General features: G+C 37.7%; 1 protein-coding gene across 3 annotated transcripts; it reads left to right on the forward strand.

Annotated features, from left to right (window-relative positions):
- Nucleotides 1-243: 243 nt before the first annotated feature.
- On the forward strand, nucleotides 244-11,737 carry TAF9B (TATA-box binding protein associated factor 9b). Of its 3 annotated transcripts, XM_043896847.1 has the most exons (8): nucleotides 272-517; nucleotides 1,369-1,450; nucleotides 2,078-2,214; nucleotides 2,315-2,449; nucleotides 5,697-5,772; nucleotides 8,061-8,171; nucleotides 9,565-9,724; nucleotides 11,581-11,737. In XM_043896847.1, exons 1-8 carry the CDS (start codon nucleotides 467-469, stop codon nucleotides 11,609-11,611), a joined length of 783 nt encoding a protein of 260 aa, XP_043752782.1. In that variant the 5' UTR covers nucleotides 272-466; the 3' UTR covers nucleotides 11,612-11,737. The 3 variants fall into 3 exon arrangements, with proteins under 3 accessions (XP_043752784.1, XP_043752782.1, XP_043752783.1); XM_043896849.1 differs by lacking the exon at nucleotides 8,061-8,171 and having other exon boundaries at nucleotides 244-517; XM_043896848.1 differs by lacking the exon at nucleotides 11,581-11,737 and having other exon boundaries at nucleotides 369-517; nucleotides 9,565-11,560.
- Nucleotides 11,738-13,511: the final 1,774 nt, after the last annotated feature.

Genomic DNA, 13,511 nt, shown 5'->3' on the forward strand with positions numbered 1-13,511 from the left:
AAAAATGTGTTGTCGTTGATTCAAATTTAACTGGGTTTTCTGCATTTGACCAGGCAGCCCTACCACAGAGGCAGGTGGAGGCAGGGCGTCTGCAGACATTTCAGGGAGATTAAGGGGCCAGGGTAGCGTCAGAGGAGGTAAGGAGGGGCCCCAGAAAAGTCAAGGGTGGCCATATTGTGCACTTCTCCGGGGAATAGCTCTGGGAAGGCGAACTTATCGGCTCTTCCAAGCGTTGGCCAAGGGCTCTTCTGGGAAGGCTTCTCCGACTTTTCAAGGCTCCTGCGCCGCGGACTCCCCGCAAGCCCGGCCGCCCTGTGCCGCCGCGGGCGGGGAGGAGGCGAGGGAACAGCCGCCCGCGGAGCAGGAGCCAGCGCGGTAACCCCGCCTTCCGCGCCCGCGGGGGAGGGGCCTGAGCGAGGAACCGGAGAGCGCGTTCTCGCCACCGGATGACGAGTTGCAGGATAACATGGAGTCGGGCAAGATGGCGCCTCCCAAGAACGCTCCGAGAGATGCCTTGGTGAGTGCGAAGGATGCGCGGCGGGGTGCGCGGCTCCGTGCGGCCATATCCGGGCCCGAGAGGTGGGCCCGGGCGGAGAACCTGGTGATGGGCTTGCAGGCCGAGTTCAGTCCTGCCACGGCCGCCAGGAGTAGACTGGCGTGCCCTGGACCCCAGGGCTCTCTCCCGCCACCCTGGCGGCCCGGCTGGAGGGAGGCTGGCGCCCTCCGAATGCGCAGGCCGGCGGCCCAGCTTTATCTCCTGGACCTTGGGCCCCGGCCACCTATCCGTCCCTCCCCGTCTGCGAATCCTGACTCGTAGGTCCTGGGTTTTGATGCTAAGTTTCCCCGGTAGCCACATCTGAAAATGACAACCAGCTGTAGCCACCTCTACCTAGGGAGGGAAAGCCAACCCGGGACTTTTTCTTCTCTTTGCCCCCGCCCCCACCCCCACCCGCACCCCCACCAAAAAAAAAAAAAGTTTTCAGCAAAGAGGACTCCGAGGGCATTTGGTGTGATCTTTGTGGGGCTTCACAGGTGGCGCTAGTGGTAAAGAACCCTCTTTGCCAATGCATGAGACGTAAGAGACGGCAGTTAAGAGAACACTGGAGGAGGGCATGGCAAACCACTCCCGTATTCTTGCTGGAAGAATCCCACTGACCCAGAAGCCTGGCGGGCTACAGTCCATGGGGTCGCAAGGACGGAAGCGACTTAGCATGCGTGTATGACACTTGCTTGAGAGGAAAAGGATGAGTACAAATTTGGAACCCAGAGAAGGGGGACCTTGTATTACAAATTAGAATTATTACCTTCTGTCCATCCTTGATTTCTATACCTCAGTTAAGCATCTGACATTTTTCTTTGAATCCACAGGTGATGGCACAGATTCTGAAGGATATGGGAATTACAGAGTACGAACCAAGGGTTATAAATCAAATGTTGGAATTTGCTTTCCGTAAGTTAACATCAAAAATTTGCCTAACTTTTGAATTTGAAAAATCGTTCATTGTAAGAACATTTTCAACAAAATTACTTTTAACAGTTAACGTCATGACATGTCATTATATACACTTATCCAAACCCACAGAATGTCGAGTTCTATGAGAGAACCATAATATAAACTATCGATTAAGAGTCAGACATGACTTGGCTACTAAACAACAACAGACAAGTGATTATAATAGGTCACTATAGGTCTATCAGTTGTAACAGATGTGCCACTCTGCAAGGAATATTGATAATAGGGGATGCTATGCATGTATGGCTGCAGGGGGTATATGGGAAATCTCTATATTATCCTAAATTTTGCTGTGAACCTAAAACTACTCAACAAAAATTAAGTTTTAAAGTATGTGAAAAAAATGTCATAAAATTCAGAAAGCAATAAAAAGGAGCTCACGCTAGGGAACAGTATTTATATTGTGATCATCTGTTTAAAGTTGATCGTATAGATAGAACAATTAGACATTAAAACCAAAATTCATAAACTTTCTGGAAATTAGTGAAACTTTTTATTAAGAAAAGTGGCCATAAATATTAAGCTATTTTCATATGTTTAAAAAATAATGTTTTGTTGTTAAAGGATACGTGACTTCAATTCTGGATGATGCAAAAATTTATTCAAGCCATGCTAAGAAACCTAATGTTGATGCAGATGATGTGAGACTGGCAATCCAGTGTCGGGCTGACCAATCTTTTACCTCCCCTCCCCCAAGAGATGTGAGCAAACTTTTTTTTTTTTTTTGTGAGCAAACTTTTATTTGAAGTTCATTTTACTTATAGTTTTTAATTGTTGTTCTAATAAGCATTTTTTTTTTAGTTTTTACTGGATATTGCAAGGCAGAAAAATCAAACCCCTTTACCACTGATTAAGCCATATGCAGGACCCAGACTGCCGCCTGACAGATACTGCTTGACAGCTCCAAACTATAGGCTAAAGTCCTTAATTAAAAAGGTAAGAATTTTTAGTCATCTTAGCTTTTAAAAGGGTAAGATGTGTTAGGGGAATTTGTAGAGAGCAAATTCCTGTAAATAGTGCAGGAAATTAAAGGCTAAGTTAAATACTAAATTTATAATCTAGAATGAGGGAGCTACTGAAAACCGTTATTAAAGATGGAAGTTTAAAATCTTTTTTAAAAGTCAAATGAGTTTTCTAAAGTGTGAGACCTAAGCATATACTCTGTTCAGTTTTAAAGCCTAAACTTCATGCTTACTTAAATGTTAACAATTTCCTTATGTTTCCGGACAAGGAAACAGTCACCTGCTGTGAATTTTCCTGACAAAATGAAATATTGCTTCATTATCCATCACCAAACTCTTTGTGCCACTCCTCAATACATGGGAAAACTTGCCTAAGATGGAGGTATATTAGGCTTTTGTTAGATGCATGTTAATTTAGCTTCATGGGCATAATAGACACCTTCTTATACCCAACAAATGACAGAGATTAAAGTGCCATATATAGTACTTTATAAGGTATATAATAGAAAATATTATAGAAAATAATATAATAGAAAATAAAATACTATATAAGGTAATTAATAGAAAACTTGGGTCATCACTGGGATGACCCAGAGGGATGGGATGAGGAGGGAGCTGGGAGGGGGGTTCAGCATGGGGAGCACATGTACACCCATGAATGATTCATGTCAGTGTATGGCAAAACCACTACAATATTGTAAAGTAATTAGCCTCCAATTAAAATAAATTTTTTAAAAATAAATAAAAATTAAAAAAAAGAAAACTTGGGCCTTTAATTCTGCAGTTTATTTAAATGTTCAACTTCACAAATTCTTGTAGCTAAAATTCAGTGCCAAATGCTGTGTGAAGAGTTTTACAGGGATTATTCAATTCTCACAAGAATCCTATGAAATAAGTATTGTTATCCCCATTTGACAGATAAGAAAACTGAGGCACAAACAGATTAAATAACTTGCCAGGGTCACTCAGTGATAAAGCCTGGATTCAAACTCAAGCAGGTAGGCTCCAGAGCCTACATTCTTTACCACTATACTATCCTGAATTTTTAGCATCTAAACTATTGAACTTGTGAACATTTTTGAAATTCAGTTCAGTTCAGTCGCTCAGTCATGTCCGACTCTTTGGACCCCATGAGTCGCAGCACGCCAGGCCTCCCTGTCCATCACCAACTCCGGGCGTTCACTCAAACTCATGCCCATAGAGTCGGTGATGCCATCCAACCATCTCATCCTCTGTCATCCCCTTCTCCTCCTGCCCTCAATCTTTCCCAGCATCAGGATCTTTCCAATGAGTCAGCTCTTCACATAAGGTGGCAAAAATACTGGAGATTCAGCTTCAACATCAGTCCCTCCAGTGAACACCCAGGACTGATCTCCTTTAGGACAGCCTGGTTGGATCTCTTTGCAGTCCAAGGGACTCTGAAGAGTCTTCTCCAACACCACTGTTCAAAAGCATCAATTCTTCAGTGCTCAGCTTTCTTTATGGTCCAACTCTCACATCCATACACGACCACTGGAAAAACCATAGCCTTGACTAGATGGACCTTTGTTAGCAAAGTGATGTCTCTGCTTTTTAATATGCTGTCTAGGTTGGTCATAACTTTCCTTCCAAAAAGTGTCTTTTAATTTCACGGCTGCAGTCACCATCTGCAGTGATTTCGGAGCCCAGAAAAATAAAGTCAGCCACTGTTTCCACTGTTTCCCCATCTATTTGCCATGAAGTGATGGGACCGCATGCCATGATCTTAGTTTTCTGAATGTTGGGTTTTAAGCCAACTTTTTCACTCTCCTCTTTCACTTTCATCAAGAGGCTCTTTAGGTCTTATTCACTTTCTTCCATAAGGGTGGTGTCATCTGCATATCTGAGGTTATTGATATTTCTCCCAGCCATCTTGATTCCAGCTTGTGCTTCTTCCAGCCCAGCGTTTCTCATGATGTACTCTGCATATAAGTTAAATAAAGCAGGGTGACAATATACAGCCTTGACGTACTCCTTTCCCGATTTGGAACCAGTCTGTTGTTCCATGTCCGGTTCTAACTGTTGCTTCCTGACCTGCATACAGGTTTCTCAAGAGGCAGGTCAATTGGTCTGGTATTCCCATCTCTTTCAGACTTTTCCACAGTTTATTGTGATCCACACAGTCAAAGGCTTTGGCACAGTCAGTAAAGCAGAAATAGATGCAATTTGGAACTCTCTTGCTTTTTCGATGATCCAGCGGATGTTGGCAATTTGATCTCTGGTTTCTCTGCCTTTTCTAAAACCAGCTTGAACATCTGGAAGTTCTCAGTTCATGTATTGCTGAAGCCTGGCTTGGAGAATTGTGAGCATTACTTTACTAGCGTGTGAGATGAGTGCAATTGTGCGGTAGTTTGAGCATTCTTTGGCATTGCCTTTCTTTGGAATTAGAATGAAAACTGACCTTTTCCAGTCTTGTGGCCACTGCTGAGTTTTCCAAATTTGCTGGCATATTGAGTGCAGCACTTTCACAGCGTCATCTTTCAGGATTTGAAATAGCTCTACTGGTATTACATCACCTCCACTAGCTTTGTTCGTAGTGATGTTCCTAAGGCCCACTTGACTTCACGTGCCAGGATGTCTGGCTCTAGGTGAGTGATCACACCATTGTGATTATCTGGGTCATGAAGATCTTTTTTGTACTTATTCCCAGGTCTCATAACTCCCGATCTTTACACTACACCATAACAGAGTAAATGATAAATCATCAGGCACTGGACTTGCTTTCTAAAATATGACCTAATGCTTTCCCACCACTGTGAAAGTTCTCCCCATGTTGGGGTACATTTGTACCTCTGAAATTCCACTATAAGGAGTTTCTTTCTTTTTTGGTTAAGATATTAACTAGTTAAGATTCAAAAATCATAAGGAAGTTAGCTGTTATACCCAAATAAGACTCTACTTCAAACTTTAAAAGTATATAGAATTACATATTTTATATATACATTCATATCCATGTTGATATAGATATGTATTGTTTCTATTACTTGTGTTTATATGTGAGTGTGCAGGTGTGTATGTGTGTGTGTCTATGTATTTGTGAAACCCCTAGTTTAAATGTTGCATTAGAACACTGAACAAAAAGGCATTCTTGCCATCAGGTATCCATTGATAATTCACATCAAAAATCCTAATTTCATTTCCTGGTAAGTTTAGGTGTCAAGTCTGAGCAACATTAAAACTAATTTGTGTTTTAAATCCCCTAGGGACCTAACCAAGGACGACTAGTTCCACGGTTAAGTGTTGGAGCTGTTAGTAGCAGACCCACCACTCCAAGCATAGGTAAGTGAGAGGGAGACATGGCTTTTCTGGCTGGTAAAGAAGAACTGCCCCAGCACTTGATTTTGAACTACAATCCAAGTCAAAAATGGAGTCAGAAATTCCCATATGTGTTGCCATTAATACTTTTACTCATCCTCTAATATAGCTGTAAACATGTATTTTATCAGATTTCAAAATGAGACAGCCACAAGGAATATCTGATCCCAAATGAGGATAGACTTGGATGTTACTCAATATTATTGTATATACTAACTGTGGTACCAATAACAAAAGTTTAAGCTGTGTTCTTTCTGGCTTTTATACAAATGAAATTGCCAAACTCACTCATGGCAATAGCCTACCTATTATCAGAAATTAAATTACTGAGTAAATTGGCAAGAGATGCAATCAAAAGAAGTTTAAAATACACAAAGCTCAGTCATGTCTGACTCTTTGCAACCCCATGGACTATAAAGTCCATAGTATTCTCCAGGCCAGAATACTGGAGTGGGTAGCCTTTCCCTTCTCCAAGGGATCTTCCCAACCCAGGGATCAAACCCAGGTCTCCCACATTACAGTCTGATTCTTTACCAGCTGAGCCACAAGGGAAGCCCTAAGAATATCAAAGAAAATTATTTTTAATGTAACCTTTTCAAAAGTAGTACTATTATCCTGTATTGGTCAGTGAGCACCCCTTCAAACTGTCTCCTATGTCATTTTTAACAGGTCTCCATCATTCTTTGAGCATTTCTTGCTTGCTGGCACAAGATGTTCCAAGCTCATCTTATATTTTCTTTACCCCAGTCCCAGAATCATCCTTTCTCCAAAGAACCCTCATTCCTTTTAGTAGAGAATGGTATTTAGAAACCATAATGTCATTGTTATTTAGATAATAAGAAACACATAAATAATTGATCTAGATTTCCTGGGGTTTTTTGGTTCTATATTCCTGCTGGATTTCTTTCATAGTCAAAGTCTTTTCAGAGAAAAGAATCCCCTTCTCTTTGACCAGTAGTGATTTCTTGGTTTTTATTGCTTATAACTTGAATCCTATAAGTGCTGTATAGCTCTAGAGTAAGCAGCATTTGATTTTTGAGATGTGTAGACAATCTTTCATATTTTCAAGGTGTGAATTCACATTTCGGCATTTAAAACCAGCCTGGTACAGTATTAATTGTACACTTCTAATTATATGCATGTCCTTTATAGGCAGGAGTTTGCATATATAATTTCTGTAACTTTTTGATCATATACTGTTCATCTGTTGATTCATAATACTAAAGTGAATATCAACTTTTTAAAAACTCTAGGCTGTGGTAATCAGTTACATGTGTTGGCAAGTTAACCAGTTTTAGTTATCAGTTGTGATTTTTATTCCTAGACATTTATTGTACATGTTTTAGAGATTTTATAATCTGTAATGGACAAAGAAACATTCACCTGCTGTGAATTTTCCTGACAAAATGAAATATTGCTTCATTATCCATCACCAAACTCTTTGTGCCACTCCTCAGTACATGGGAAAACTTGCCTAGAGATGGAGGTATGTTAGGCTTTTGTTAGGTGCATGTTGATTTAGCTTCATGGGCATAATAGACACCTTCTTATACCCAACAAATGACAGATTAAAGTGCCATATAAGGTATTAATAGAAAACTTGGGCCTTTAATTCTGTAGTTTATTTAAATGTTCAACTTCACAAATTCTTGTAGCTAAATTCAGTGCCAAATGCTGTGTGAAGAGTTTTACATAAGGGATTATTCAATTCTCACAAGAATCCTATGAAATAAGTATTGTTATCCCCATTTGACAGATAAGAAAACTGAGGCACAAACAGATTAAATAACTTGCCAGGGTCACTCATGGCAATAGCCTGCCTATTATCAGAAATTAAATTACTGAGTAAATTGGCAAGAGATGCAATCAAAAGAAGTTTAAAATACACAAAGCTCAGTCATGTCCGACTCTTTGCAACCCCATGGACTATAAAGTCCATGGAAGTCTCCAGGCCAGAATACTGGAGTGGGTAGCCTTTCCCTTCTCAGTGATAAAGCCTGAATTCAAACTCAAGCAGGTAGGCTCCAGAGCCTACATTCTTTACCACTATACTATCCTGAATTTTTAGCATCTAAACTATTGAACTTGTAAACATTTTTGAAGTTACTTTGTGCTTATTTCCAATGATTTTTTCTCACCTTTCATTAACTCCATGTGTTTTGAAGGTAATTTCTAGTAAGCTAAAGGAAAGCAGAAATTGAACCTATATAATAAGTCATCTAATTAACATGGTCTGTTAATTACAACTATAGCAACCCCACAAACAGCATCTGTCCCAAATAAAGTTGCACCTCCAGTGTCAGTGACAAGCCAAAGATTCACGGTGCAGATTCCACCTTCTCAGTCCACACCTGTCAAACCAGGTAACATGATGGGTGGGACATGGGGGGTTGAAAGTTGTTCTTTTAAATTTTTCTGAATTTTAAAATTTGTGAGTGATTGTCATTATTGAACAGTTTGTATTCCCATAGCAATAATTGAATTGTTTTACTATCATAACAGGAAGACGGCAGTAATGCTGCAAATCAGGGTTCATCAGAGGAGGTCTAACCCCATTAAAATTGTATGAAATTTTACATATGTAACATTTTGGGAGGAAGGGAGAGATTTCAACATGATCCTCAGATTCTCAAACAACATAGTGTTAAATCTCAAGAAAATAATACAAAAAAAAAAAAAGAAAATAATACAACTTAGTGTATATCAAATGAAAACTGTATGTTTATTCAATTCATGGAAGTATAGATAGGAAGTTTGAATATAAGTAGAATTCTAACATAGTTTATTCTTGAATAAGTTTAGATTTCAGATCTTCTGAAACTATGTACCATAAACTACTTATATAAAATATTGGTCTGTAAGGGAAGGATGATTCCTGATCTTGAACATATGCCTTTAGTGTGTTGCATGATGAATCCAGTCTACTGCTTCCCATGACTAAGTACTAATTGAAATTGTAGGTAAATTAAAAAAAAAAACCTAACAGAACTCCTTTAATCTTATACTAGATATTAAGTACTTTGAAACATTAAAAAATGTAGTTTAACTCTTAATGCAGTATACCACCTCAGTTTCTTCTATGATAGTTTTACTTCATGCCTTTTTAAAATTGTTTATTTATTTGACTTCATGCTATTAAAATTATTATTAGAATTACATTCAGCTTTGTGGAATACTTGTTACTCTTAGAAGCATTATACTTTGTGTACCCTATTGCTCTGGGTCTCATTTTTTAATTGAACATTAAGGGAAGGTAGTATTTTAATCATAACTCTGCCAATATCTTTATCTAGAGGCCTGTTGCCATCTTTATCTTTTATAAAATTTTTGTCACCAAGAAAACAGGATTACATTTTTTCCTTCCAGATTGAGTTGGTGTAGTATATTCTTGGTTATCAAAATACTCAGAGCTTTTGGATGCTGAAATGGTAAACATTCATGATATATGAAGAAACATATACATAACTGTAGTATCTTAATTACATAAAAGTGGATGCTTAATTTTGTAGATACACAAACGAGACCTAGGACACAAACAGTAAACTGCTTGTGATTATGGATGACTTTGGTTTTTTGTGTCTTGTGTTTTTTTATTTTCTTTTATGCACATTAACTTTTAAGAAATGTCATTTTTAAAACCTTTAAAAAAAAGAAATTATTATGAGAATTACATTCAGCTTTGTTGAATACTTTTTGCCGTATGTTTCTGATTCTATGTAGTTCATAGTTGGGGTGTGTTTTCTCCTCTGTTTACAGTTCCTGCAACAACTACAGTTCAAAATGTTCTGCTTAATCCTTCAATGATTGGGCCCAAAAATATCCTTATTACCACCAACATGGTTTCATCACAGAACACAGCCAATGAATCAAACCCACTGAAGAGAAAACATGAAGATGATGATGACAATGATACTATGTAAGAAATACAATGTAGTCTCTATGCATTTCAAACTTGTAGTTGGTTCTGAATCCATATACCAAACTAGAACATTCTTGATCTCAAGTTTTATCTTAGAAAACTTAAATGTAGCTGCAGTATTTTTCACGTTTGTTTAAACTATTAGATTTCTTAAGGGTACCAATGTTTTTTCACTAGGCTTAAAGTATAAAAAGCTAAGTGCTTGTTTTTTAATGGTTTCATTCATGTTGACTCCTGCTACAGTAATTCTATTTTTGGAAACAACTTTCTGCAATGTATCTGAGGTAGCACTTAAGTTTCAGTTTCTAAGCCTGATCAATGGACTAATATTTAATAGCCCAATTTCTAATCTATATTTAAATACTTCTTTTGAAGATGAAATAGTCGCTTCTGTCATCACATGCTTTTTTGACCAAATCTCTTAATTTAGCAAACATTTTTTGGAGGGGATGAATTTAAACGGATTCTGAATTTATTTTGAATATATTTAAACTGTAACCTCCCACCTCCTCAGCCCCATTTCTACATCCTATTCGTTTTCTGCACTACCTCCTCTCCACAGGCTTAGGTTTCTCCCTATTGCTCTTTAAAACTGGACTGTTTGGAATATAACTCCTGATAATATAGTTGTGTCATTTTTAAAACCTGCTTCACATGCCTAATGGTCTGTGGTTTACTTTAACTGGAAGATTTACATTTGCTGTTTTTCTCTCCATATCAGAGCAGTTGTTTTATCCCTTGCCTTTTATGCCCTTTGAGCATTCCTCTGCTTTTGACAGGTAGTTTCTGGGTCAGTTATATTCAGTTTCAACCTTATATTCCAAGTTGATAACTACACCATATTTCACATTTCAAAATTTAACACAGAAGATGGTATAGCTTAAAATCTGCCTTGATAAGTATATTTACACTGGACCTAGGCAAAACCACTGAAGAGCAAATGTTTTCTTCCTTTTTACCACCTGCATATATGTTTTGATCACTACTGCTTGAACCCTACTATTGGTATAATGCAGATCAATTTTTAGCTTGTTGCTGAGAATGTCACACATAAGATGGGATCACACCTGAAAGTTTTCTAAGGGTTTTCCTTCCTATAGAAGGCCGAAGCAAACAAATTAGTGTGATGTGACTTGCATTTAGGTGTACTCTGTATAGGCTTTCCAATAATATTGCCAAATACCTTTCCCTATTTTCCACTTGTACACATCTAAACGCCTTATTGGGAAAAACTACAAAGCTTTCAAAAACATAAACAGGCTTGTGTTGTTTTTGTTAAGTGACATATTCAACATAGGAATACTTTTGTAAAACTTCTAAAATAAATTTTCATATCACAATTTAGAACTTATAGCCAAAGATCCTCAAAACTTAAGACGCAGGTTAAGTTTCATCTTAGGATGGTGCTTGATACATCAAAGAAAAATAGTCCAGTAACATGGAAGAAATGTCTCATCAAAACTGTGATTCAGTGATTTTGGATAATAGGAAAAGGTGATATCAAACTTATAAAAATAGATCTGATCATCATAGGAGAAATGTTCATTATGTAGCGTAGGATGTCATTACTTGAATGTTCTCAGGGAGGCAGCATGTCAAAGGCCTAGGTTCTAGTCCTGGCTCCATCACTAACCAACTGTGTGACCTTATTTCACCCATGAGCCTTGTTCTCACTAGTAATAGGAAACTGACACCAACCCTGCCTACCTCACAGGGATGTTGTGAGGGTTTAATTGGTATATGACAAAGTTCTTTCAGAATTGTAAAAATGCTATATAACTGAGGAATTGTTAACATATTTGTTCTAAGATTATTAATAAAAACTTGAACTTATTTCTCATATTTTATTTAAGGGATTCAAAGAGGATGAACAAGGCCCATTAATTCTGAAATCCAAAAGACAAGATTTGCTTAATGGATGAGTGAATTATAAATCAAGGAATAGCTTGCTTTTATTTGGAATCAGAATGTGACTCATCATAATGAAACCAAAATAAATATGAAAGAAAATATGGGTTTAAATCTGTTAATAACATAACATGCTCTTTTTAAATTACTTTTATTGGAATATAGTTGCTTTACAATGTTGTGTTAGTTTCTGCTGCACAGCAATGAATCAGCTATATTATATATATATATATATATATATATATATACACCCCCTTTTTAAAATTTCCTTCCCATTTACACATGCTGTCTTTAATGGGAATTTATACATTTAACTGAGCCAGCCAGTGGGTGGTTTACTCTTTCAGATAAAGACTGCTTTATCTTGCAGATCTCCCTTTCCTAATTACATTGGCCCATTCCAGCATCAAGAATGACATCAGGCAGAAGCACTTCTAGGTGGAATTTTTAAAAGATGTACTATAGTAAATTAGGTAACTGTCATCCTAAATTCTTCCTTCTACAAGTAGGAAACAAGTGTCTTTAATTGGAATAAGAATATAAGGATACAGTCAGAATTCAGGGAATGGAAGATGTGGCCTAAGGGGTCCAGAGTGAAGAGAAGTACTCAAGAGGTAAGGAAAAAAACTAGTCAGGAAGGCAGTGTGTAACATACCACCATACGTAACCCACACACACACACATACCTGTTGTATATGCATTAAGTAGCTCTAGATTGAAGGAAACCAGTCTTAACAGTGATTGATTGCTTCTAAGAAGGGAAACTGGCAGCTAGGGAACTCGGGTACGAAGGGGTCTTCTCATTGTGTGCCCCTTTTTGACTTTTGTATCATGTACTAGAAGGAAGTTTTACACATAAAAAGGAAAATAAGGGAAGCTGGAAACACTGAACTAAAGAGACTGAACTCATTTATGACATGATTATAATTTTTTTCTATATACCAGCATAGATGTTTTCTGGAGGTTAAAAGTGAATTTGCTATACTTAAGCCTAAACCTTTGCAGTGTTTTATCAATAATTCCTAACTCTATATTAAACCAGGAAGCACATCTTTGTTCAATTCTACCTTAGTACTCCTAAGTTGTTATGTACTGCTTTCCTTAACTCAGTTGTAAATTCCTTTAGGACGTAAGTGTTATATTGCCTTCATTATGTCCTAAGCATATAGCAGGTACTCAAATATTTATTTGGCTACTGGCATTTCCCCATTCATTTTCTGGATTAATGACTGAAATAAATGGGGAAAGATCCTGGAAAAAGAGTCTAGTAGAAAATACTCGTACAGTCGGGTTGATGGATGGATGAATTGGCAGTTGTAGAGTCTTAGGTTTATGGGCGTTTACAATTCTTTCAGTTCCTCTGTACATTTGAAATAAAATGTTGGGAGAAAGGTAATCAGTAGGAGAAAAGTAATCAGTAGGCTGAAGTTCTGGCCCTGCTGACATTAATTCACTGGGTCAACGGGTAGTATCACTGGACCTCACCAACAAAAAGATTGTACTAGAATTCCTGCTTTTCAAATAAGGTCATAGCATACTATTAGAGGTATATAAAAACATGGTGTTTTTTAAGATTAACTACAGCTATGAGGACAGTATTAATTAAAATACAAATGAACTTCTAGAAAAAAATTCAAGCCTTCAAATTTTGTTTAAAGTAGCCACCAAAATGTTCTTTTGCTGTTCTCTCCAGTTAAGCAAAAGGTAGAATAAATAATATTTATTAATATTAATAAAATAGGTGGGAGGGGGGTTCAGGATGGGGAACACATGTACACCCATGGAGGATTCATGCCAATGTATGGCAAAACCAATACAATATTGTAAAGTAATTAGCCTCCAATTAAAATTTAAAATTATATATATATATTAGTCT

This window comes from Cervus elaphus, chromosome X, assembly GCF_910594005.1.
Source record: "Cervus elaphus chromosome X, mCerEla1.1, whole genome shotgun sequence".
NCBI lineage: Eukaryota > Metazoa > Chordata > Mammalia > Artiodactyla > Cervidae > Cervus > Cervus elaphus.